At 54.8% G+C, this 26,130-nt stretch overlaps 6 protein-coding genes across 6 annotated transcripts; 3 read left to right on the top strand and 3 right to left on the bottom strand.

Annotated features, from left to right (window-relative positions):
• Nucleotides 1-374: 374 nt before the first annotated feature.
• On the bottom strand, nt 375-1,330 carry NCS54_00570900 (Hypothetical protein; the record flags this gene model as incomplete). The annotated part of the gene is made up of 3 exons (XM_053151201.1): nt 1,174-1,330; nt 654-992; nt 375-565 (listed from the first exon to the last, which is right to left on the bottom strand). Exons 1-3 carry the CDS (start codon nt 1,292-1,294, stop codon nt 375-377), a joined length of 651 nt encoding a protein of 216 aa, XP_053007176.1. The 5' UTR covers nt 1,295-1,330.
• Nucleotides 1,331-1,790: 460 nt separating this feature from the next.
• Nucleotides 1,791-3,512, top strand: NCS54_00570800 (Hypothetical protein; the record flags this gene model as incomplete). Its single annotated transcript, XM_053151200.1, has 3 exons — nt 1,791-1,948; nt 2,017-2,402; nt 2,455-3,512. The coding sequence occupies 3 exons, from the start codon at nt 1,791-1,793 to the stop codon at nt 3,510-3,512; spliced, it is 1,602 nt and encodes a 533-aa protein (XP_053007175.1).
• A 592-nt stretch (nt 3,513-4,104) lies between these two features.
• NCS54_00570700 (Trafficking protein particle complex subunit) lies at nt 4,105-4,674 on the bottom strand (the record flags this gene model as incomplete). The annotated part of the gene is made up of 3 exons (XM_053151199.1): nt 4,105-4,208; nt 4,262-4,582; nt 4,638-4,674. 3 exons carry the CDS (start codon nt 4,672-4,674, stop codon nt 4,105-4,107), a joined length of 462 nt encoding a protein of 153 aa, XP_053007174.1.
• Nucleotides 4,675-5,620: 946 nt separating this feature from the next.
• NCS54_00570600 (Protein kinase domain-containing protein) lies at nt 5,621-7,757 on the top strand (the record flags this gene model as incomplete). Its single annotated transcript, XM_053151198.1, has 6 exons — nt 5,621-5,751; nt 5,821-5,902; nt 5,956-6,105; nt 6,163-6,526; nt 6,585-6,994; nt 7,050-7,757. The coding sequence occupies 6 exons, from the start codon at nt 5,621-5,623 to the stop codon at nt 7,755-7,757; spliced, it is 1,845 nt and encodes a 614-aa protein (XP_053007173.1).
• Nucleotides 7,758-15,659: 7,902 nt separating this feature from the next.
• NCS54_00570500 (Protein kinase domain-containing protein) lies at nt 15,660-17,216 on the top strand (the record flags this gene model as incomplete). The annotated part of the gene is made up of 2 exons (XM_053151197.1): nt 15,660-17,030; nt 17,085-17,216. The coding sequence occupies 2 exons, from the start codon at nt 15,660-15,662 to the stop codon at nt 17,214-17,216; spliced, it is 1,503 nt and encodes a 500-aa protein (XP_053007172.1).
• A 2,290-nt stretch (nt 17,217-19,506) lies between these two features.
• NCS54_00570400 (Hypothetical protein) lies at nt 19,507-20,861 on the bottom strand (the record flags this gene model as incomplete). The annotated part of the gene is made up of 2 exons (XM_053151196.1): nt 19,507-20,575; nt 20,641-20,861. 2 exons carry the CDS (start codon nt 20,859-20,861, stop codon nt 19,507-19,509), a joined length of 1,290 nt encoding a protein of 429 aa, XP_053007171.1.
• Nucleotides 20,862-26,130: the final 5,269 nt, after the last annotated feature.

Here is a 26,130-nt window from a genome sequence, read left to right as displayed (position 1 = left end):
GTGGTCTCAGCCTCCTTGCCGGTGGCAGGTTTGTCGGGAATCAAGAGTGTTGACCATCATGTGCACGGCGGCTGAGTCGTGGCAACGGGGTATCTATTGTGTCTTATACCAATCGAGATTCCAACCTCAACTCCGTAAACGCCATCGTATCGCCTTACCCGACTAGGCTGTCTATGTGTGATCTACGCCTCCATCCCTAGATCGATCGAGGCCATCTGCGCGATCGAGATCTTTAATCCGCCTCCCCAGGAAATCACTCCTATGTGTTCTGCCTTCGTATCTGTTCTCGGCCCCTTTTGACTAGGTATCCAACTTGGTAACTCAGTAGCCCCTGATAGGGGAGCCTCGTCATCAGCTGAACCACTCTATTCCTCTCAGTATATACGCATCCGGGTCGCCCAGCCTGTTGCCTCCTTCTGGTCTAGGTTGATCTTGTAGGGGAAGGGATTCGTGCCTTGTGTCGTGATGGGTGGGATATGGTCTTTGTGTGTGTTGGTGAATGTGACAATCTTCATGGCTGAGGTGAGGAGCGTTTGCTCCATTGCGCGCCGGACCTTAGCTCGTTCTAAGTGATGATAATGTCAGCGAAAGTCGCGATAATTCCTACCATTCCCATGCGCAAGATAAAAGGGCTGGTCAGGGGGGTTTCTTACCACTCTCTGTCCTCGGCTCAGCAACCGTCACTTTAACAGTCCAAGTCTCCCAGCAGACCTCCTCGTCGCCTCGAGACAGCCAAGCCTTGCGCCGGCGCTTCTCAAAGAACTGGACGGCCAGCTGCCCGCGACCTCCGCCCTCTGTACCCGTTCCCGTGCTTGCGGCTCCGCCGGAGGAGCGCTGAGCGTCGAGCTGGCGCTCCAGAGCAGCGACGCGCTGCTCGATCATGGTCTCGAGCTCATCGTCATCGACGTGGGGTAGGGTGATGTCGAGAACCTCGCGGGTCTGGGGGACGACCGAAGGGAAGAAGCGATGGAAGAAGATGGCGTGTAGAATACCTAGCGAGTAAACCGTTAGCCCATTGTTTCATCCGACAATGTTTCGCAGGCGCTGTCGCGATCGCATTCTCGCCGATTCCGGACTATCGCGACCTCGGTGGTCGTCGTCGTCAAGGCTGTCACGGGATTGCGGGGTGGGTTATATAGGGTAGGGTGACGTTAAACAAGGACCTCAACTCACCTTTGACAACGTCGTGGACTGAGCGCGGGTCGGCAAAGACGTCTAATAGGAACTCGGGCGGCTCTTGCTGCTCCATGGTGCGCGTTGCCGTATCTTGAACTCGACTCTGGGCTACAATCATTATCAGTGACAGAGAAGGAGGAAAAGAGGTTGTTGTAGAAGAGAGAGTTTTGTTCATCATACCCACCTTCAACTCAAACCAACGTCACTTTTCTCCTGGGCTGACCACCACATCGGGGAATGCGGAGGGGCACGGGGCATGCGGCAATCAGGGTAACCGTACTTAGACTAGCTCAAACTAGCCACATGATAAAGGCACCAGCCACACTTTCAGCAGCAGGCAGGTGCACATTCGCCTCTTTCCCCGTGTTCCATGATCGATTGGAACCTCCTCCCGGGGCCGAGGTACCGAGTACTTTGATATTCAAACCCTCAGCTCGCGACGACGTTGGGGCCGCCCATCTTAGAAAAAAGCCCAACGGTCTCTTTTTCGTCTACATCTCTTCGTTTTCACATTCCCGCCACCTGATCCTCACAGGGGATCACGTCCATCAGAAACAAAGCCATAGCTCCTCCTTCCCATGAGCAATTGACCCGTCCCCCTCCAAGTCCAAGCCATGTTCACCTCCATGCGGCGCTGGTTGCGCAACAACCGGACGCCCATCGCCGTTGGCGTCGGCGTCATTGGCGCCGGCTACGTCGCGACACAGTATGTCATATCCAAGCTCAACGACGCACGCGAGCGCATGAGCAGCGATCGCATCGCCAAGGAGAAGTGAGTATACCGCCCATCACTGGCCATCACTGTATCGTGTCACCACCCTGCTAACGTGACACTCGCAGCCTGCGACGCCGCTTCGAGCAGAACCAGGAGGACTGCACCTTCACCGTGCTGGCCCTCCTCCCCTCCGCGACCACCGCCATCCTCGAGGCCATGAACACGGAGCAGATCACCTACGAGATCCAGCAGATGAAGGCTACCAAGGCCATCAAGAACGGTGCCACCGAGTCCATCACGCCGCCGAGCATCGCCGACACGACGTTGACAGAGGATGATGGAAAGAGCATGGTCAGTCAGAGCATACAGAGCGAGAGCGGGATCCACGCCAGCCAGATTGCGACGCCGTCACCCTTTGCCGCCGGGGGAGAAGCAGGCCAGCAGGATGGAGCTTCTCTGCCCAAGCCACGAAAGACGAAGCGGCAGCTGTGGGATGATGTGACCATCAGTGGTAAGTCAAGCTCTTCCTAGCATCATGTACTAGACAACTCACACACCAACAGCCGTGACGCGATCCTTTACGCTCATCTACACCCTGGCACTACTGACGTTGCTGACCCGGGTGCAACTTAACCTCCTCGGCCGACGAAGCTACCTCTCAAGCGTGGTGGCCCTCGCAACGGGTGGCCAGCAGGGCACTATCAGTCTCGAGAACAACGATGACGACAACACGGAGCAGACATATGGCAGCGACTTTGACACAAACCGAAAGTACCTGACCTTCAGCTGGTGGCTTCTCAACAAGGGCTGGGCGGACCTCATGCGTCGTGTTGAGAGCGCTGTGCGTACCGTCTTTGGCAGCCTCAGCCCTAGGGATCTCCTGAGCTTCGAACGCTTCTCGGAGCTGACCATGGAGGTGAGGAAGCTGGTTGAGGGTTCTACAGCTGAGGAGCGCCGCAAGTGCGACTGGCTCCGATTCCTTCTCCCACCTAGGGATATGGAGGATGAGGTGATTCGGGAGTCGGGCATCCTCGATGAGGCCCCGGCTCAAGAGGGAGAGGACCAGTCAGCAGCCGCATCGCAGGCTATCTTGCGCCGTCTCCTCGATGAGACGGCCGACCTTATCGAGTCACCTAGTTTCTCCCACGTGTTGACCCTGCTCCTCGATGCCGGCTTCTCGTATCTGGTCGACAACAAGCTCGCCACGGCGGCCTTTGAGCTTCCTGCATCAGATGGCATCGTCTCCCCAGAGCTCAAGGACCAGCGACGGTCCAAGGTGATCCTGCTGCCCAAGATCATGTCGGTGCTGACGCGCCAGGCTCATGTCATCGGCAACGGCATGCCCAACGAGTACTTGCAGAAGATGGAGACGGTCCGTGACCTCGAGGCGTTTGCCGCCGTGGTCTATTCGAGCAACTGGGAGCAGGAGATCCGCGCCGATGACGACCTCATGGCCAGCGCCGTCGACCTGGGTACCTCACAGGCCAGTGGCAAGACGTCGCAGGCGCAAACACAGACAACTCAGACGCAGACACAAGGCGAGTCGAGCGTCGTTGTGGTGGACTCACAGGGAGGGTTCGAGAGTGCGTGGGAGCGAGCCGTGGATAACAAGTCGTCGTGAGGGTAGGCGTTGAGGCCGTATTCGTGTAATGCATATGAAGAGTCTTGCTGGGAAATGTCATGAGTTGGTCGATATAAACGAGCTGTACAGGGGCTGGTTTTGCATCTGGATTCGCCGAGGCACACACAAACAACATACAATGGTATTCTAGAAGGGATAGGGAAGGGAAGGGCATAGCTTAGTTGGGATCTTGGGGGGTAGTTCATCTCCCCGTGTAATATTTTTTTTCTTATGCCGGAATCGGCGTTGGGTATAGTCTTGTCTGTCTGCTTCGTCTGCCTCCTTCTGCCAGGACCGTGATGTGTCTGTCTTCATCCTGGATCGACGTGACTCATGTGGTCAACTTGAGGCCTTTTCCTGGCTACTGTCTCCGATCGAGATGTTTCTTGTTTCTAGACAGGATCATCATGCGGAGGCTCCTGTTCTCGTGCCTCGGTGGTCTGAGGCGGGGACGGGTCTGTCTTGCCCGCTCGTAGACCCCCTCCAGACAGAGGACAAGTCCAAGCTGCCAGCTCTTGGAGCTGCTTGATTCTTTGTCTCTTGGATCAGGGTAGTCTTATTTCCTGTGGCGCTTCTTCTCTGGCGCAAGCGCTCACATCAACCCCCTGATGAACTGATCCAGTCCAAGCTCAAAGAGCTCATTCTTGACGCCCTCGCCATTCTTGTGCTCAACCGGCGCCAGAGGATTCTTGACCACTGAGAGCAAACATTAGCACCCTGCTGCATACCTGGAAACCTCTAAAACATACCGTATTCCACCCACAGGTTGATGTATATCTGGTGCAGCACGTTGCGCATGCTCAGCGTGGCCGTGTCGGTGAGGATGACGAAGCGCAGGTTGGCGGGGGTCTCGTAAAAGTGCAGCTTGTACTGCGCGGTGCGGTAGCTGATGAAGGCGTCGTCGTCGCCGCCGAGCTTGCGGACCATGTTGCGCAGGGAAAAGACGGTGCCGAAGAGGAGCTTGGCGTCGTCGGACGACGTCGTCGGGGCTGTGGTGTTGACTGCGGGGGCATCGGGGTCGGCTGGGTTTGTGGACGGGGGGAGCCAGGACTTGGAGTAGATGCACTCGGCTGGGGATTGGTTAGGTGTGTGAGGTTATATAGTATAGGGAGCGGGGGGCCTTACTGTGCCGGTCAAAGATGTGGAATGAGTAGACAACCATGACGGCGGTTTAAGGGGGAGACGGCGACACGAGTGAGAGCGTGGAAGCTTCAAGTTGTTCTTGAATGAACAGAGGCTATGCGACAAAAGCCGTAAGCGAGTGAATTATAGTATTTGGTCGTCCAAGGTCGGATTTCAAGATGCGACGCCGCGGAATGAATGAAGTTGGGATCGCGATAGATAGATCGGATGGAAGAGTTGTCCATCATGGATGAGACGGAAGGATCCACCGAGCCTCAACGCAGACCTGCACCGCCTCCCCCACTCAAAGCCCGGCCCATTGAGCTCTAGTGGGGCCGAGGGTCTTTGACGGGATCGTGACAGGGCTGGCAGGGGAGCAGGGGAGGAAGGAGGAACGGAACCTACCTACTGTCCTGTACCTGCCTCGGGGGCTCCGTCAGTCAGCCTTCAGTGCTGAATCCGCCCTGCCCGTCGCGCCTTCCCAGAACTTAGGTGCCGTCCAGCCCGGCATGGCACCAGGGAAGCAACCTAAAGGTAGTAAAGGACCACAAGGCGCGTCAGCTGCCGGCGCACTATTTGCCCTTCTCGGTAACTGTTAGGCAGGTAGCTACAGTAGTTACCAGGTACTGTACCGCAGCTATTGGATCCAAGGCCTCTCCCTCCCTCATCTCCAACTGGAATAAGCAGCCACAGGACCCAAGTTGATTCTCAATGACCCCAAGCCCATTAGCCCAATCTTGCTTTTTTTCCTTGTGACCCTCACTCTCCTCCACACACTCTCACTCTTTCCATCTCCCTTGACTTCTTGTCAAACCTCGTCTCCCAACTCAAGGCGCAAACTGTGACGTTCAAGCCCATCATCGTCCCCCTCACATCGCGGGGTGCGGGGCAAGCAAATCCACCGAAAAACAGGACAAACGCGCATCCTCATACCCATCCATTCTCCTCAGCTCACCAGTGCCACTCGACCTTGGCTCTCCTCCACCATGGATACCTCTCAATCCGCGCCGGTCCCTGAGATCAGGCCGTCGTTTACTTTCCCATCGCCTCAGGTCAAAGTCGACTGCCACGACGATGCCGTCGACGACAACCCCCCGCCACCCCTCGCCCACCACCTGTAAGTCCACCACCAGGTCAACGCGCTTAGAGGCCATAGCCTTCGCCTGACACTGCGACCCAATGCTAGGACCGAGCCTACCGCTGTTCATCGTTTTTCGAGCCCCATGCGACACCACAAGCGAACCCCGAGTGCCCATCGCGAAGTCAAGGTCTTATCGTCGCAACCCAAACTCATGGACCTCGGCTCACCCTTCTCCTATAGGAAACCCTCGATGCGCAGACGCAGTTCGGAAACGAAGATGCTGACGGAAAGTCGAATCATCGCGTGAACCAATATACTATCTTGGAGGAGATTGGGAGAGGCTCATATGGTGCCGTTCATCTCGCGACGGATCAGTTTGGCCATGAGTATGTGAGTTTCTACTTGCGTCCACAATCTCATGCTGTTTTTGATCCCTAATCTCACTAGGCTGTCAAAGAATTCTCAAAAGCTCGTCTTCGAAAACGTGCTCAGTCGCATATCTTGAGGCAGGGCCCTCGAGGCCCTAGACGTATGGGCCCTGGCTTTGGATTCAATGCTCGCGCCACCGAGAGCAACGATGCGCTGCACTTCATTCGTGAGGAAATCGCCATCATGAAGAAGTTAAACCACCCCAATCTGGTCCAGCTTTACGAGGTGCTGGATGACCCTGAGGAGGATTCCATCTACATGGTCTTGGAGATGTGCAGGAAAGGTGTCGTCATGAAGGTCGGTCTGGATGAACAGGCTGAGCCATACCCCGAAGAGAACTGCCGTTACTGGTTTCGCGACTTGATCCTGGCCATTGAGTACCGTAAGTGACATCTCGGGCTATTTCGTTACTCTTGTCGTGACTGACAACTTCGCCCTAGTTCACGCCCAAGGTATCATCCACCGAGACATCAAGCCCGACAATCTTCTCTTGTCGGATGATGATGTCCTCAAGGTGGTTGATTTTGGCGTGTCCGAGATGTTCCAGAAGCCAGAGAACATGAGGACAGCAAAGTCTGCTGGCTCACCCGCGTTTCTCCCCCCTGAGCTTTGTGGCAAGCATGCTGATGTCTCGGGCACTGCCGCTGACATCTGGTCTATGGGCGTCTCGCTATACTGCCTCAAATATGGTCGGATACCCTTCAACCGCGAAGGAGTCCTAGACATGTATGATGCTATCAAGTCGGATGAGCCACAAATCCCTGAAGACGAGAACCCTGATTTTGTCGACCTGATGAGTAAGATCCTCGAAAAGGATCCAGAGAAGCGTATCACCATGGATAAACTCCGAGTTAGATTCCCACCTTTGGAAGGCTACCGAGACTCTTGACTGACTTTTGGTATAGGAGCATCCCTGGGTGACCCAGAAAGGAGCTGATCCCCTGCTCCCCGCAGAGGAGAACTGTGCCAACATGATCGAGCCGCCAAATGAACTCGAGGTCATCCGCGCCTTCACGCGTAAGATGAATCACCTCCTCTGCGTTATGAAGGCCATCCACCGCTTCAAGAACATATTGGCTAGGCATCGCGCCAGCTCTCGACCTGGGTCAGGCACCCCTAACCAGATGCAGGGTGCCTTTGATGCATCGCAGGAGAGGGCCAAAGCTGAAGTGATTGAGGCCTTACTCTCGCAGCGACGGAAAGTCCAGGCTCAAAAGCTCGTGAAAGAAGACAACGAAACACCACCAGCAAGGGATGATAGAGAGGAGGGCGTGCCCTTCTTGGGCATCGGCACGGGTACCAGGGACGACTTTGCCAAAGACGAGGTTACCCCCGGTCTGGTCTCAGATTCCCCAACTGCCGTCGACTTTAACGTCTACGATCGGGCCTATGAGAGCGCTATCGAAAACATCACTTCGGGGCAGAATGACTCGTCACGCAAACCGACCGTATACCTAACCAAGTTTGTCAAGGATGCGAAGAACATAAAGGGGGTCCCTGAACTTGTCGAGGGCGTAGATACGCCCAAAGACGAAGATCGGCAGGCGTCCTCGAGCTCGACGGGCACGATAACACAGCTGACATCAAAGCTGGACGTGTCTGATGCCAAGTAAGACAATTTTTAGACTGAGAGTTGCTAGTCGATAGCAATACCCGCGCTAGCAGGAGGGCCTCAAGGTTGGATACCACATGCAGGGAAACGGGCGTTCTGGAAGATAACCAATGGTACATAGCTGGGAAACCCAGATTGATCACCTCGATGGGCAGGGGAGCAAGCGAGATACCATGGCGGTACGTTATTTCCTGGTAGCCGAATGGAACATGATATCCCCTGGCATGCGGATGTGCATTGCATTTGTGGCAAGTGGCCTGCGGATAATGCGGTGCGCCACGGATCGACATGAGAACAACAGCATGGATGGCCTTGATATATGGCCTCTTCATATCTCTGGCCCGCATAGATGAGCGTTCTGGAGGCCCGAAATTCTCCGGCACCGCCGGATTGAAGTAGGTGAGTCTTGGTCACTTGTATTCTTGGCATCCCCGTAATAGAATGGTTGGTGGCATCTCTGTCGCGGAACCGGGAACAAAATGCCTGTTGCCAGCGTCCTATCTCTCAAGATACACGGCAAGAGACGCACTGGCCAGGCACAGATGACGGGGGCTGGGAAGAGCACAGCCAGTGAAGCGCCCATCCACGGACGAGATGCATCATGATACGCCGTTGAGATGGCGGCTGAAGAGAAAATTTTTGTCCATGATGGCTGACGCCCTGTGGATAGCTGCCGTGAGACCCTGTGGCCAGCCACGGCATGAAACACCATGACAGGTCGGTCAGTGGATAACGAGAAGAGGCGGTTGGCTGCCAACGAGAAAGGAGGGCAGAGAAAACTAGGCACGGCAACGGGGAGCTCTCCCGAGGACGGGATATTAATCCAGGCCATGCGCTTCGTACATAAGTGGGCACCGCGGCGGTACTTGGCCGCGCCAGGAACACCCGACGCCACGTGGAAAACGTTGCTCAAGGTGTCACTGTACATAAAGTGTACTGCCAGAGCTCGCTTCCCTGGCCCCCATAGTTCCTCGACAGACGGCAAAGTCCAAGCTGCCGTGAGACACTACTGGGTGTGAGACAGGGGTTGAACTGCCATCTGGCAGGGCCTTGAGATGGAAGCTTCGATAAGCTTGTGTGGGCCGCAGGGGTAGCTTTCGGGAGCAGAGCCAGGGTTGAGATGGATGGTTGGTGCTTATTGACGGTGAGCCAGTGAGCTGTCGGCCATAGACCACGGGGAGCCAAGGTGAAGAAACTCCGTTATCCAGTTGTCGGTGTAGTTGAACAAACCCAGTCGCAAAGGCTCTTGGGGGGTAGAACAAGACGGTGTGACGTTAGGGTGAGATTGCAAATTCGGACGTCTCAAGGCTCATTGATCGACAAGGAGACGTGGGATGCAAAACATGACGCTCTCGTGCTTCGCGGGTTATCTCCTGACTGAAAAATATCCTGCCATGTCGCATAGCTGCACAACTTACTGATGTGATAGAATTAACACGAGATTCAGCGCGTCTAATCCACAGTCCCGCCAGTGCCATTGTGTGGGAACTAAAAGCCGGTGAAGGAGGCTAGGGCTGTGTGACCTTGTCTTTCCTCAATGGAGCATCCCGTAATCTTGAAACTGTCAAGCTCTCTGCTTGCTTGTGTTGGGGATGTGGCCTCGACCATGACTGCTTACAGCCAAGCATTGGTGAGATCCATGTAAATAGCGAACTTGTGGCGGCACATGTCTCGCTTCTGCCGAAAGTGCAAGTCGAAATAGAGCCAGTCCCGGCGCCACCAATGCCAGATTTCTTTAACTATACCCCTGGATTGGGCGCATATCAGTCAAACAGGATATCCAACCCCTTTTGTATGCAATCAGCATGTATGCAAACGCACGCGAGCTGATGGCGGACGGCTCTTGGATTCGGTGGTTGCGGAATGCGAAGCGGGTTCCGCGTAACCCTGAGAGGCGGATAAGCAATGAGCCAGCCTAGGTAGGTGCAGTACGTATGTACGCGCGCGGTGGACACTGGTGGCGGTAGCTCATGCTTGAGTGCGGAGGCGCCAGCTATGGCAGCTTGGGGACATTGTGTCGGTCGTGGGAACGCAAGATCATTGAGGTTCCGTGACCCTTGACCCTGGGCAGACAAATGCTCACGAACGGCTCCGGGCTTGCTGGAGGCCTCTGTCTGCGCCGCTGGGGTTCTCAGTAATTCGCTTCAGAGCTCTGTAGCCGGAGCTAGCTCAAGGTAGTATAGGCCGGTGGAGTCCTAGCTGGGAGCTTCCAGACCGCAGCTGCGGGAGACAGGGAGGGTAGAAGCAATGGAGCAATCTCGGAGACGCGGGGGCGGTGCACGGAGAGGATACCTGCACATCGTACCTGGATAGGAAAAATTAAAACAACGAGAAAACAGCGGCATCGGCAGGAGGTCATGCCACTTCATCGTGCTTTGTGCTCGTTGTCCTGCTGCGTGCATGGAAATCCCTCATACTATCCTCTCACTTAGCGAGCGCGAACAGGGCCGATTCGTCGGAAGAACGAGGTCGAGATCCTGCGATTTTCCGCACCAAACTCCTAACTGCTAGTGTTGCTAGCTCAACGGCTCGGGCTAAGTAAAGTGACGTTGGTTGCGCATGCTTGAACGAGTTGGTGGACAAAATCCCAAGGAGGAAATCATTGGTGCTGGCGGGTTTATCTGGCCTTGGTGATCGCAGAACGGGCGTAATAGCATAGACGGAATCAACCTCGTGAAGGTTGCTCGTGGTGGTTGCTCAGGTCAACACAACTCTAACAACCAATGGTAATTAGTCGTCTCTAATGGTGGGAAACACAAAGTACCTAGGACAGACATATATGTAAGGAATACATCTGCCAAGGCTGAAAGAAGAGTGTACAGTCATTTCTGTCACCACCTTTTGGCGCCTTGCCCTCCTTGCCGAATACGCACGAGGAAGTCTCCGGGGCCCCGGGACCTTTCATTTTGACGTACGTCCATCGTCTGTGGGATGGATGCAAGGCCTGCAGATGGCTAGGCGAATGCTCCCCCGGGGGCATTCCGAACGCGGTGTAGACATGCGCATCGAACAACCAACGTCTTGGTGCTTCTCGTTGGGGTCCTCCCACTTCTGGGCCGATATAGTCGAAACATAGAGCCGGCTTCAGCGGACGAGAGTGGTCGCGTCGTGTAGGGAAGAGGCTGGCGGAAGAGCAAGAGTGGAGGCATCGAGGCAATGGCTAGTGAATGATGACTTTGATCCAGACCAGCAGAGTGTTGCAAGATAATGTAGAGGTAGGTAAGCAGCCTTGAAGTCAGTTTAGTCGGTGAGCGCAGCATGTTGGCTGTAACAATCCAGGCAGTAGCGAAGCCCCATGCCCAGGCAGGTACCTCCTTCAAGTGGAGGCAGGTCCGGCACCAAAACAACAAAATGCATGCAAGCAGAATAATATCCTCTATCATCGCGGCTCGACTCTTGAGCGAATCTACACCACATCTTTGACGATCGTAGATTCTGGTCCGCCTACCAGGTATTCGGCCAAGATTCGCAGATGAGCAGGTCAATGCTTACACAGGGTTCATCAAGAAAATGCCAATGTTGTAAGGCCAGCCAATAACCGACAAGAACGAATCTGGGCGTCAAGCGTCAAGCGCCCAGCACCCTCGCCATTCTTCAGGTCCATGCCCAGGCCAGGGCAGGTAGCAGAGTCATCCATAATGGATGGGTGCCCTCTGCGCCTTCAGCGGCTGGGACAGCACGGCGCACAAGGTCTTGAGTGCTCTGGGCGAACGGCATTGAACAGAGGCTGCGTGAGATTCGACTGCTGCAGATCTCGCGCATATTGGACTGCAGCTTCCATCAGTTAGACCTCGGCTCAAGTCTTGGCAGCCCTAGCAATGCCACCAACAATTCGACACCCAGAACCCCTTGAACTGACCTGGATCAGTCATTTCCCTCTGTATGTTCATGATGTTGGTGAGCAATGGCTGACTTGAACTCTTTCTCGGCCAGGATCACCCTCTTAACGACGGGCAATTCGGTGACCCCAAAGCAAAGCACCTTTGGCAGCCCCTCCGCGCCGCTCCCCACATTTTTGGCATCCCTGTCTAGCCGGATCTCTGTTGTTCATGTCCATCTGGTGCTCAAGCACTGACCTACCTATGCGCCATTTTCTTGGCGCTTTCTATGGGTGGAGTTGGGGTCTGCACAAGGTCCAAGGATGGACGACTCGCTCAGGTGGATTTCATCATCAAGCCGGCCAGCCCAGCTGCGGAAAGGGGCCAGATTCTCATGTCAGAAAAGGAAGAGGTTTGCGCAACAGTGGCAAGATAAGATGGCTGATAAAGAGAGGCTCAGACCTGTGCTGAGATATCGAAGCTGAGAGGCTCATCCATCCATCTGGAAACACAAAACACGCAGCTTGGTCAGCGAAATGATAGCACATGTCAGTGGGCAGCGGGTAGCGACAGCTTTCCGAGAACGGTAGGCCGGGGCCCATCCCATGTCTTGCGCGAGTGTGGGCAGAAGTCCCTGGACGGACAGGACGAAGCAATTTTCACAAACCGCCACTGCATTCACGCCCGTCGTGCAGGGCGACCCAGCCATCTCACGGCCCAGGTAAACGGCAATTCAACACTCACCTCACAGAATAGTAATTCGAGGGCCGGATGGTAAGCGGCAACAACGTCAGCAGCCAGTTCCTTGAAGCAATGGGTTGCTCGAATCTTCCACGGTTTTTTTTTCTCTCGTCCCCTTGTCGCCCTTGGCTACAAATCGGTCTCGACGCTCCAGACTCTCAGTTCGACCTGCCTTGGGCCTGCCTAGACTTCCAAGGTTGTTAGAGTCACATCCGAGGCGCCCCGAAAGATTTGGAGACGGAGAAGTCGAACGCCGAGGGTACCCACAGACGTGCACCGCATCAGCCGCTGCATCGTCGTCTCTGTGCTTCCAGTGCCAACGTCTAAGTTGGTACCGAGTCGAAGAAGCACGGTAACTCTTCCGTGTCGCTTCGGCCCTTGGTTAAGAGGAATGGACCATGGATGGGCCCTGATCAACGAGCTCCTCACCTCCGCCTCCTCGTCATATTACCTTGTGCGAGTACCGCGCGGCTGGGCAGACGGTTTTCGCTGGGGCCTCGCCTCTGCACAGCCTTGGGTTGCCATACCGAAAGAGTCACCGCATCGCATCGTATGGCTTGTCTGGTACAGGATGCTGAAATGTCGAGGTGCTTCGATTTTTTGTCTGCCAGCCTGTCTCGTCGCACCCCGTTTTGCAGGGACCGGATCGCTGATTGCCGGCTCTTACAGATCTGCCGTCATACAATCAGGTGCTCCCTCGGTTTTCCGGCTTTGTTCGCCCTCTCTACGTCACCGCCTTTGATTTTTGATCGTCTTTGAACCCGGGCAGTTCGGGTGGTGCTTGGCAACCTACGAAAAGCAAAGGAGGACAGGGGAGAGGAGCAAAGTAAAGAAAAGGATGGAGGCTCGGCTTCGGTGGGTGACGGACCCGGGAGGACGAGAAAGAAAGAAAAACGCACGTTCTTTTGTTGCAGGGGCTTCTTCGCCGCAAAGCTTGGCTGGTTCTTGAGGACCGTGGCTATTCTTTTTTTCGGATTTTGAAAGCAGATGAGGGTCATTGCAGGTACTGGGTGGTACCCCATACCAAAGCCTACCTCGTTTGTACTCATCTTTGACGACAGGTGGTGCTTGGCGTTTCCCGGGCTGAGGTACCGTGCCGTCTTGGCCAGCCCAGAGGAGACCTTGCAGGGCGGGTCTTCCCACCATGCAGAGCGGTGCTGTACTTGGGAGGGAATTCCCATTCTGGTACCTGGACCTCATGGCTCGGATGTACATCATGAGTCCCATGGCCGCCCACTGCATCTTTGGTGGCCCCTCCTTTTCATGACGGCGTTTTGCGAGGGCCAGGCCAGGCGGGTTCTGTGCTGTACCAGGGCTCACACATGGAGCACAGCACAGAGACGGTCAAACCCACCCCTTGAATCCAAAGTTACGAGTCGGAAATAATTGAGCAGCCAGGGAAATATTCGAAACGGCGGCTTGGGTGATCAAAGCATCAGCAGCTGTCCTGATGACCGCCGCCAATGCAGCCTCTGGTCCTCCCTGCTGCTTGCTGCGGAGTCCATGGTCAAAAGGAGAGCGAGCCACCGACAGGAGAGTTGGACAAGAAAAAGGCTTTGTTCCTCCAGGCCGAAGCCGCCCGTCAGCCAGGCAGGCCAGGGAGCCCCCAACAAAGATTCGAGAGGGTCATCGAACCTGGCCTGAGGCAAGATGGACAAGAGTCACGAAACAATTGAATGATAAATAGTAAGCAAGAAGGAAAAACTTGGAGGGACATGGAGCCGAGCCAGGTCGGCATATGCCTCGATTGGATCCATGGCAACATGATTTGCTGCTCCGTACTCCGTTCCGTAATAAGGTACTAATTATTGAAAAATCCATCCATCCCACAAGCTGGCATCCATTCATGGATGGAACACAGGCCGAAGAGACGCTGTACCTGACTGTACAGCGAGTACTGTACTTTACCGGACCCCACATCGACCCTACCTGCGTTACCCGCCCGCTTCGCCCTCACCCTCGCCCTCGTACTCTGGTCCATTTCTTGCGCTCCATTTCTCATTTCGCTCCCGCCAGCGATTGAGGTGTAATACAGTAGCTCGCAGGTAGCGACCTTGGCTACATGCGAATTGACCTTAATTATCACGGCCGGCCAAGTACCTCACTCCCGTGCTTGCGTACCGCCTGCCTACCTTACCTACCTACATCCGTACACGCCTATTGCTTTCCTGCTTAGCTTTGCTCTGGCTCTCTCTTACCTTATACTTCCCAAGCCCTTATTCACACCCTTTCCCCCCGTGCCCTCTTCTTAAATTCCCGCGTCCTGTTTTTCCCTTTCACTTCACCTAACTTAACCTCACCTCACCTCCATCTTCGCTTATTGCGCTCTCTCTCCTGCTTTCCTTCTCGCCGTCCTCCTCCTCCTACTTCTCCTCCCATCCACCGAAACCCTTGCGGTTTTCTGGCGCGTTCACAGCAAGCAGATCGCCCCATCTTTGTTCTGTGGTACGAGCAGAGTTTCCCGCCCCAAGCTACGGGCGCCCGAGCCCAGCAACGCCTGTAAGGCGTCTCTCTTCAGCGCCACTGAGCGTGTCTCTTCACCTACCTACCGCCCTCGACTCGGATTTCTTGGGGTTTCGTTGGACGGGTTGCTCGCCATCTTCGCATCGCGCGGTCCCTGCAAGCCGACATCCGCAACTTGCATTTGGTTCCTTTCTTGGCATTCATCATCATCAGCCAAGAGAGGCAGCGAGGGTCTCAGCGAACTCGCCTTTGGTTGCTTTTCCGGGGTCTGGCGGCCTAGAGAGGAACGCACGCCTGTAGGCTGTCCGCCGATACCATTCATCAAATACCTTCCGGGTTTCCTAGGAGGTCTTGTCCGCCTTTGCCTCGGGTCTTGATTCACCGTCCATCCCACCAACAGCCGCCACTGACTTACTGGCTATCCACCAGCCCGTCACCTCCTCCACCTCTGTACAGACGGGCGCTGCCTTACTTCTCCAGCTCCTGCTGTCATCGACGCTCGCCTCCTCGCCTTGCTTTGCTTCGCCTCATCTCCACTTCCCGCCAAGATCCAGAAACAGCTCACAGATCCGCCCTGTCCTGTTTTTGATCTTCTTGGACTCGACTTCTTTTTTCCCCTCCCCCTCCAGCACTTTTCTTCTCGGTACCGCATTTCTTACCTGGCTTATTGTCGCACGTACGCCCGGCATAGCCCGTCGTCTGTAGGCTGATCCGTTGCGCGACACTACTCGAGTCGTGCTTGCGCCTGTGCTTGTGCCTCACTCTGGTGTTGCACCGAGACGCCGCATATCCTACCATCACCGCACCGCTTACTCTCTCCGCGCCAGTCGCTTTCTCGACACCCGAGACACTCTTGGTCTTCTCTTTCACCTCTTACGAAGATGCCAAACCTCCCAGGTTCCTCTAAGCCGCCCTCCGCATCGAGCTCGAAACCCTCGTCCATTAAGTCACAGGATGGCGTCAAGAAATCCCCTGGTTTGACACCGCAGAACGGTACAGGCCTTAATGGCACTCCTTCCGACACTCATTTGAAGCCTCCGGACAAGTCTTCAGTCAAGAACCGTCTCACCCGCATGTTCTCCTCCAAGGACCCTTCTCGAGTTTCAACCCCCGCCCCGTCCTCAGTCGACCTTCCTAACCGTCCGCGGGCTTCATCAACGAATGGCACCTCAACCCCTGCTGGGAAAACCTCGTCTGCCGAGAAGGGTGGTGAGAAGTCTACGACCAAGTCAACCGAAAAGCCGACGTCTGCGGCAAAAACAACCAAGCCTTCAAGTAGCAAGGAACAACTTCAACGATTCGTCCTCGATGCCGAGTTCCAAGGCGGCCATGAGCATCACCTCAGGTCTAGCAGACGCCAAGAGAAGCTGACAGACATGTGGAGAACGTTTCTGCGCAAAAAGCAAGACGCTCCTGAACACGACCTTTCCCTCGTCTCAAATTGGGTGGACACTCTACAGCAGGAGAAGGAAGAGGCCAGTGACAAAAAGGGCGGGCCCAACGCAACAACCACCCTAGTTGAAAAGTACGGCAAATGTCAAGAGGTTGTCGGACGTGGGGCTTTCGGCATTGTTCGGATTTCCCACAAGAAGGTCGGTGGCAGTGGCGAGAAGCTCTTTGCTGTCAAGGAATTTCGACGGAGACCCGAAGAAACCGAAAAGAAATATAGCAAGCGACTGACGGCCGAGTTTTGCATCTCATCATCGCTTCGCCACCCTAACGTTATTCACACTCTAGATCTCCTCAAGGATGCCAAGGGAGATTATTGTGAAGTGATGGAGTTCTGTGCCGGAGGTGATTTGTACACCCTTGTCCTGTCGAGTGGCAAGCTCGAGGTGCAAGAGGCCGACTGCTTCTTCAAGCAAATGATGCGAGGTGTCGAATACCTGCACGAAATGGGTGTAGCGCACCGTGACCTCAAGCCGGAAAACCTCCTTCTGACGACGCGTGGTGCTCTCAAGATTACCGATTTCGGTAACGGAGAGTGCTTCCGCATGGCATGGGAGACGGATGCGCACATGGTTTCTGGCCTTTGCGGCTCGGCTCCTTATATCGCCCCCGAAGAGTACACAGACAAGGAGTTTGATGCTCGAGCAGTTGACGTGTGGGCTTGCGGTGTTATTTACATGGCAATGCGCACAGGTCGTCACCTCTGGCGACTCGCCAAGAAGGATGACGACGAGTTTTATGCTCGCTATCTCGAAGGTCGCCGAGATGAGGAAGGTTACGGCCCTATCGAGTCTCTTCATCGGGTAAGTTTATGGGCGCTGCATGGCAATGAAGGAGTCTGCTAACATGTGCCCTAGGCTCGCTGTCGTAATGTCATCTACTCGGTTCTTGACCCTCACCCGACTCGCCGCTTGACAGCCGCCCAGGTCCTTAAGTCAGAATGGGTGCGCGAGATCAAGCTCTGTAAGGCCGGCGAGGAGGGTCTGTAAGGGGATAGTTTGTGTTGATGATCCTGGAGCTCGAGCCACAGCATGATGGTTTGGCCAAGGGGGTTATCGATGCATGTGCCTTTTGTTATCCAAGAGAGCACCCAGATGGAATACCAATCTCTCACGAGACGGAATGGGTAGGCTGAGGCGTCCACTGGCGCCACCTCCCGGCTGACGATTCGATGACCTATCGTTTGGATTATTTCCTATGTCATTTGATACTGAGCACTGGTGTTGGGCGCATGTGTAAACAGACATGAAGTCTTTTGGTTTTTGGAGCGTATCATGCGTAGGCAGACGGGACAGGACGGGACGGGGTTTTTCTTTCTCTCTCTTTCCCCTATTCAAAGAATGGAGAAGGGCGGCAGGAATTGGTTACCTATGCCCTGGAATCGGGCCGGCGATATAGGGAGGTTCACGATGTTGACAGACATGCATGTCAAGAGGTTGCATTTTTCATTTTCCAAAGCAAGGCAGAACAGGACAGAACACACACACAATGGACATGACGGAGGGCTTCGCTGCAGATTCCGGGAAGAGTCCCAAACAAGGATGGAGACCATGAATTGGTCAAGGAATTGATCCAGTGTGGGCTGATGGGTATGGTTATATGAGAGGACAAGGAGAAGGGTGAAGTTGTGGTTTGTATGCGGACACTGAGGAAATAGGATCTATCTCACACAGATATTTCATGGGGTATCAAAATAGTCTTATATGTCTCTTGACGCGAACCATGGCTTCAAGCAAACCAAAATAGACGAGACGTTGATGTCGGCCTTGAGCCTTGAGTTCTATGAAAGAAGCGCTGTAACCAACCCACGTGCCCAATATCCGAATTCGAGTTCTCGACTGCCGCTGAAACAAGCTAAACCTGAAAACACTCACCGAGCTCTTCCCAATCCGTCGCGACCTAAGCTTTGCCTCTAGCAGGGAAGAAAGGTAGAGAGAGAAGAGTGTACTACTACGTAGTATGTCCTATAGTATATGTTCTAGACTCATTCGCGACGTGACCCGCCCACAAGCCGCGAACCCGATGGTTTGGGACTGGACATGGGGGACGAGTCATTTTTTTTTTTTTTTGACCTGGGTGTTTTCTGGTTCTATCAGTTTTGCGCGGCGTTCAGTCGGGGAAAGTTTAATTTTTGAAAGACGGTCAAGGAAACGCTTTGACGGTGGTGGAAAGTTTGTGTGGGAAGAAGGGAGTGAGCGGCTTTTTTGACATGACAAAAGAGGCATCAATAGCCGTCTAATTGGTGTTGCAATAACCAGGTGAAATGGATGACGAATACTATGAAGAGAATCATCATAGGTGATCTTGAGAGAGTTAAAAGTACTATCCACGGCAAGACACTCACGCCGAGACCACAAAAAGGTGGCTACACAGTTTAGGGAAAGAGGATAGCCTGAAGCACAGACTCAATAGTTCTATCATTAACCAATTTAATCAAGGACTTGCATTAGATCACGAGGTTGCATCTCACTCTCAACTACTACGCAATAGAGTAACCAGAGTGGTTGAGCACAGACAAAGACAACGCATCAGTCACCGGCCAAGGAACATTGAGTTGAAATATCCTGTTGTCAGGTGCGTAAATCCCATTCGAGTTTCTCCATACTTGAAAACTCTTCCCATACCTATCTGACTGAGGTCAGTTGACTTGACTGCCTCGACAACCAGAAAACCAGAACTATCCGCGACCATCTTGGGCCGGAACCGACGTAACTATGCATACAAATAAACGATGTAATCAACCCATCCGTCCTCCTTGTATTGAGGCCCAGTAGTACACCAGTCCCTCCTTGGGGATCATTGCGGTACCGACTAGGTACCGCTTCAATGTCCCTTTTTGCCTCGATCCCTATGTTGCGAGCCTCTGGTCAGAGAGCTCGATGAAATAATATAAAACCCAAGACCCATAAAGTCCAAGAGAGTTGCTGCCGACCATGGCAGCCCAGCAAGCCAATCCCCACCGACTTGCTGCCGGTCCGAGAATAGAGGCTGTCCAGGGAGATAGGCCTAGACCTCCAAAGACCCCCTTAGGATATCGACGCAAAACCCTCATGGCGTCGTTAGAACAAAGACATTACATCCCACTCGATACACCCCCCATTCCGTGACCGCCAGATTCTCATATCTTTTTGAACAAAAATTCGGAGGCAAGCTGCGCAGTAATAGTGTAGAAATAATGAACAAGAATGACGCCTCAGCTGGCAGGCTGAATCGAGCCTAGGCCAGACATACTCGGAGGTCGTCCAGTTGTAAAGAATTATTGGTATATCGTATGTAGGTTTACGAGTGGAATAGATCCCAAGCCCGTTCACATAATCGGATAAACTCCTCCTTCTTCTGTCGCTGAGTTTCGGGGCTGTCGCGTCCGGCACCAAAGGGTCCACGGCGAGTGGGAGCAGGGCCGTGGCCCAGGGGAGGGCTGCCGTCCTCATATTCGGCTCGGGTCCGTCGCTTGCTGGCACTTCGTGAGGCCTCAACAGGCCGGCTTCCAGGAGCGGGAGAGGGAGGAGTCGGGGGTTGGTGTCCGCCGTAGTGGACCAGCTTGGGAAGAAGTTCGGGTCGGCCACCGGCAAGGTCTTGCTGGGCCTCCTCGGCAGATCTGTACTCGCGGCTACGGCCGGGCGTCGGGGCCTGGGGAAGAGGGGGGTGTCCAGGAGATGTTAGAGGTCCCCGAGAGCTGGGACCACTGGGGTAGAGGGACTGGGGAGCGTTGTCGGGGTGTGCTGAGAGGCCCTGGCCAAAGACGTCGCTGATGGGTGGCAGTCGGTTGTTGGTCTGGTTAGCAGGGACGTGGTGGATGTGCGAGGTGCTGGACAGGTTAGAGGGCTGGTTGGCGATATGTCGGGTCATAGGAGCAGGGTGCTGTCGGCCAGTGAAGGTGTGACCAAGAGGCGCCGACTGGATAACTCGCTCGTTGGCGAACTGCTCGTGAGAGGGAGCAACAATAGAGAGGCCTGGAGGGGCCTTGTTTCTTCGCGACATGCCAGGCGTCTTGGCGGCGAACTGGGAGACGGGATCCTTGTCGGAGCCGTCACCCTTGGCAGACTGTTGGTGCAGTCTCGCTTCGATAATGTGTCGCTGCTGCTCTCGAACCGACATACTTCGCTGGAGCTGCTCCTTCATGACGGGGTCCTGGGTGACAAAGCCAGGGGAGAGACACGCAATGCCGACTTCCTGGATACCGAGGCCTTCGCGGGCGGTCATCGGCCGCGCAGAGGCGGGCTGGTTCGATTTCAGAGTGTTCTTTGATAGGTCGAGTCTTCGCGGCCGGGGTCGCGTGTTGGTCATACCGGGGGAGGCGGGCTCCTTCTTGACGACAATCTTGGGAGGCGCGCCGGTAGATCGAGAGCTAGAGAGACAGGCAGTGTCAGCAAGAGGGAAAATTTATGTGGTCAAGGAGTAATTAAGGCTTACGCGCTGGGGGGCGAGGACTTAGGACCAGAGCCGGCAGCTTTAGGGCTGCTGCTGTTGGATGAGTGCGCTGTCGCATTCGATGCTGAAGGGGCGGCGGCGGACCGCTGTGCAGAGGGAGAAACGGCGGTGGTTGAAACCGACGTGTGCGCAGGAGGCAGCTCAGAGTATGAGGGCCTCTCGTGAGGAGCGGGAGAGGGGGCCATTGCAATTGCAGCACTCATAGTGAAAGGAGCGGATGCAGGGCTGGCTGTGGGAATTGGCGAAAGGTGGTTCGTAGTTGGGCAGGGTGCGAGGAGACCTGCAAGGAGGGCGAGAGGCCAGTCGGGCCAGTCAGCGAGCCAGAGTGAGCCGAGCTGCTGGGTTTTTCTGGGTCTCGCGAGTCGGAGGCTTCCTGTCTTGGCGAGGAAAAATGAATCGTTCGGCGAGGGCCGCGAGACAGGAATGGAAGCGATCGTGGACGTGGCAGACTCAAGTCAGCACGAGATTTCTGTCTTGTCGCGGAACAAGATGGAGCAATGGAAGGCTCGCAGTCCAGAACCGGGAGGCTGGCGAGAGGAGGTAGCTCAGCTCAGCAAGGAAGGCCGCGATGTCTGGTTGGTGGTTCGACTCGACGGCTGGGGCTCCTTTAGTTGTCCAAGCTCAAACCAGGCGGTTCAGCTCTGTGCGAGATGTGACAGAGCAAAGTCGAAGGCTGGGTTGGGTAATTTTCCTCTTTTCCAGGAAAGAGGAGGACGATCGAGAAATCGAAATTAAAAATAAGATAAGAGGCGGCAGAAAAAGAAGACAAAAAAGACAATTATTAGTCTCGCCTCTGTTCGCTGCTGACGATTGATTTGATTGATTGATTGAGGGAGTGAAAAGCCAGGGGGCGTCAGAGTGGTTCGGTCGGTCGACTGGCGACTTGTTTTAACATGGAACTTCAGGTGTGGGTTGTTGGCTCGGCAGGCCCGCGTTTGGCGTGTTTCGCCCAACTTAGTTCAGTTGGTGCGCAGGAAGCAGCAGGCAAACGGCCAAAGAAGGGTCGCTTGGTTCTTTTGGGTAAAAGATGGGCGCGGGGTGCTTCCGCTGGACGGCCACTAGAACAGCTGGATTATAGCGAAAAGAGGTGGTGAAGCGAGGGAGAGACAATCGATGATGTCCTGGTATTGGATCTTGTCGCCGTTGGAACAAGGAAGCCGGTAAGTACAGCGCAGTGCAGCGCAAATGCAGTGCAGTCAAGCGCCCAACCAACAGCGTGGGATGCAAGACCGTGGGCCACGGGCTCGGAATTAGCGAATGAAGAGATTCCCACAGCCGACAGCAAATGTGACGAAGCGGAAAGGCGTTGGCGTCGGCGGTAGCAGTAGTGACAGTGAGCAGTCACAAAGTAGGCACCAAGCAATGGCTCTGTCTGGTTGCGTTGCAGGCACTTGACGAGCTCGGGTGCGAGGTTGGCGACAGCGGGATGATGGACTCGGATGAGATGCGGGAGAGAAGGAGAGAAAAAGAGAGTCCAGAGGAGGATGGCTCGAGACAAAAAGTCGCAGAATAACGGCAGAAAATCGCCAGCTGACGATGAGGGGTCGGTCGGGTACCTGGCGATGTTTTATTTGGTGCCATGTATTTTATGAAAGGGGACACGGGGAAAAGTGACACAAAGGCATGGCGCCCGGTTCGTGTCTTGAAGCAATGGATCCGACCCAGCCAGACGAGCCAAGGGACATGGATGGGATCGATGAGGATAGAGAAGGACCGGGGTCGCCCCTGGTTGCTCCAAGCCCAGAAGCCAGATGGGGAGGGGTGAGGCTATCACACCAATTGTGAAGACGCAGACCGGATGAGCATCTCGAGAGCAGTCCAAGCGATTGGCACAGGCACAGTAGGCCACAGACAGACAGCCAAAGTCCCTACCCACACAACTCCTCCAGTGCCGTTCCGCACAGGCACAAATCAAGCCAGAACAGACGGCCCACGGCCATTCATATCGGACGGATAGGCGATTGACAGGCGGGCAAACATCCCAAAGAAACGACACGAGGCATGGCAAGCCAGGGTCCAGGGTCCTCCTCACCTGAATCCTGCTGCTGGATGCACGCGACCCAAGCCAGCCGTCGGCCACTCGTCGTCGACCTTGTCGCCATCGGCCTCGCTCTCACCGTCGCTGGCGGTTTGACATTGATGCTAACAAACCCTCCAACGTGGCCCCTGCCGCTGCTGGTTGGGCATTTATCCCTGTACAGGCTGTTGGCAGCCAACCTCACATGCCCAAGAGCACTACATTCTCTCTCCATCGGCCGCCGTGATGCGCTGTGCCCGCTCTGTGCGGTTGCGGTACGGGCTGTATGTATGTCCAACCATCGCCCACCTGCAGATGCCTACATAGATGCTGTTGGAGATGGGATCAACATACCGCAGTTCAGTCCGCGGCCCCAGACCAGACCAGACAATACATACTTGCACTGACTTGACGGCCCCTGTGTGATGTTCCCATCTGAAGCTGACCGCCCCTTGGTCTTGGACAGTTGCGGTGTCCATCTCAGACATGCAGATTAGGAAAATCTCTCTCTACTGTATGAATCAGCCAGCGTTATGTGGCAGTCCTGAGTCTCAGATCACTGATCAAGACGAGGTGCTGTGAGTTGTTACACAACCCGGCTGTTGTGGTTCCAGTTCTCAGTCGCAACTGGAAGCCAGTCCAGTCCAATCGGTCGGTTACTGGGACGGGGGAGTGGTCTGAGGGACATGGATGGGCTCGGTAGAATCTGGAATCCATTCCTGTCAGGCAGCCCTCCATAACCTGTAACAGCCAGTGTCAGCGTGAGGGTCAGAGAGGACTCCTGCTGGATGCTCGCCGCTAGTGCACCCCGTGGCGCTGGTACGCTAGCGGTCTCAAGGCCCATGGTTGGTGAGTCGAGATGGATGGTGAGTCGGCCGTCTCTGAGTGATGGAACCTGTTTCGTCAGCGATCCACGGCGCAGCAGCATCGACTCTGAATGCAGACATCCAATGGTGAGGGCTCATCCGTACAGACACGAGGTAAAGGGGAGGGAAAGGGGGAGGGAGGTACCGGACGATTAGCTGCGAGCTGCTGATGCAAGGCCTCGGGCTCTTGAACGTCGGGCCATGCGTATCCTTCTGGGTATGAGGGTCCCATAGGCACTGCAAAAGCACCTCACCTAGCGAATGCATGTAAGATGAGGAAATCCCGTGTTGGGTACGAGTGAAGGAGGAGCTGTTGGAATCACGGGACCTGGAGTTGCATGAATGCCTCTACAGTACAGCAAGGAAGGTGCGCTTTACGGACTTCAACTACCTAGGTAGCTAGGCAGGTACGGTCCTGCAGTAGAACATCTCGAATCCCACCCGCATCTTACACGTCTCGACCCAACTCAAACTCTCCTCCAGACACGACAATACAAATCGCACGCAAGTCCATCTCAATGCAATCTCATCCCGAGCTAATCTTGGGCTGCCTCGTGGCTATTAACCACCCCCCGCTGCTTCCCAGTCACGGCCGGTTCGCCTCCCAAAACCCACTTCCACTGACACGTCCTGTCGTCTCCCCACTATCTCGGCTCGTTCACTCCCTTTCCCACTTCCCATCCACGCCTGGATTGCCACTCCCACATGCTGAAACTTGCCTGCCCCTCATACGCATTCTCAAACACGCTGCATCCCAAAACAGGCCTGGGTCCCTGACGATCTTCGGCCACAAATTCTTCCAGCAAAGACCTGCCAGACACAGCGACAACCCCAGACTAGGCAAGCGTTACAAGAAGGAGTTGCTATCGCGAGGGATCAAGGCTGTGGAGGCAAAGGGCGAAACGGTGAGAATCAGAAATGAAGGACTGTTTCTCGCCTCGTACGATCTACCATCTCCTCATTCATTCATCGTCGCCGTCGTCGTCGTCGTCGTCGTCGCAAGCCTTCATCTGCCACCACTGACAATTTCGCCCCTCTGCCCTCGAGATCCCCGCTTACAAGTCAATAGTTGCTACATCTACAGAGAAGGCCTGCAATTGATAGGTAAATCGCCCCAGGTTCTAGCAGCATCTGCTTGCACTATTGCCCTTCTACGAACGATAGCTGCCTTAGTGCGTTGCAAGTCGTCTTATGTCTGCCTCAGCCCGTTCTCCATCCAGATCAAGATCTTCACTCGGCTCACTCCCCCTCACAAAATCGTATACGATCTGCTGTTCCACTGCCCATCCATCTTTCATGCTTCTCACCACCAACTGTCAATAACGACATCCCCAGAGGCTCGGGCACGCGGAAGACAACAATACGCATTCCTTATTAATGAACATATTATTGTGATGCGTCAAACACATTCATTATGCCAAGGTTCAAGTTTATGACGAAACCTAATAATTATTTCATACCTTTTTCCAGACTCAAGTCGTTTCTTTCCTCGTTCTTTTGAGGCAGCTAATCATCGAGGTATTTGGTTAGGGCTCTGCCTCAGTCATGCTGATGGATGACAAGTCTCGTGTTGACGATCTTCTCTTGACCGGCATTGACAGCGCCCCAGTTCCGTCCTCAAACCTTCCAACAACCCCTGTCAACTAGCCCCTGGTTCTGATCGGGCCTGCACCCATCATCCATCCTCACCACCGCTTCTGGCCAACCATTCGCTGCAGGATTAATTTCTACTGCGTCCACTCTTTTCGGGTCTGCCACATGTCCATACATGCGTACCGTGCACAGTACGTACCGCAGCATTCTGGTGAGCAGCAAACGAAATGGAATTCCGGCTCAATGGTGGTGATCCCTTTTAGGATTGTTCGACCAGCGCAGAATCTGGGCGTGAACCTTGTGAGCACGCTGAGGCCCCCAAACCTCCTCCGCCGGGTATTTTTACCAGGCCGATATCCATCCAGATGAAAGGCTCCGAGTTCTCTACAGCAGAAACCGGGTGGGCGACTCGACATGCTGCATGCCTTTATTTTCGGCGCCGTCGCTGCTTAACCAACCAAATCTCGACGCCGTGGGCCATGCGAAATGAAGAAAGGCGCCGCCCATCTCCCGCCGCCATCGCTTCAGGTGGCTTCTCCCCGGGCTTGTTTTGGTTCAAAGCTGCTTGCCACCGGCGATTTGATGGTTTTGACGAGGGCCGGCTTGGTTGAGGATGTGAATACCCAGATTCTCTTCCGACTCTCGCCTCCGCTTCACCCTTCGGACCAGGGACAATTGTTGCGGATTGCGGACGTGCTCTGTAGGGCTTTCACATTGTTGTGCTTCACCTCACCTGAGACGGCGTCTCAGGTTATGAGCTTGTGGAGGGTTTCCTCCACATGCGCTGACACCACACCTCTCGCTGCAACAGCAGCACAATCCCCGGGGGCCCCCAGCACGAGTGCCCAATTTGTTTCTGCAACCACCCTTTCTGGGCGCCGTCGTTTGCCATGTTTCATACCCACGGGCCTTGGTCTCTGATTGGCTTGCCATTGCTACCCTCCCAAACCCTCAAACGCGAATCATGGCTGGTCCGTGCTAGGTCCTGATGTGGCT

The sequence above is a fragment of the Fusarium falciforme genome, chromosome 4, assembly GCF_026873545.1.
Source record: "Fusarium falciforme chromosome 4, complete sequence".
Classification (NCBI taxonomy): Eukaryota; Fungi; Ascomycota; class Sordariomycetes; order Hypocreales; family Nectriaceae; genus Fusarium; species Fusarium falciforme.
Note: the sequence above shows the minus strand (reverse complement) of the source record. Positions and strands in the feature narration are given on the sequence as shown.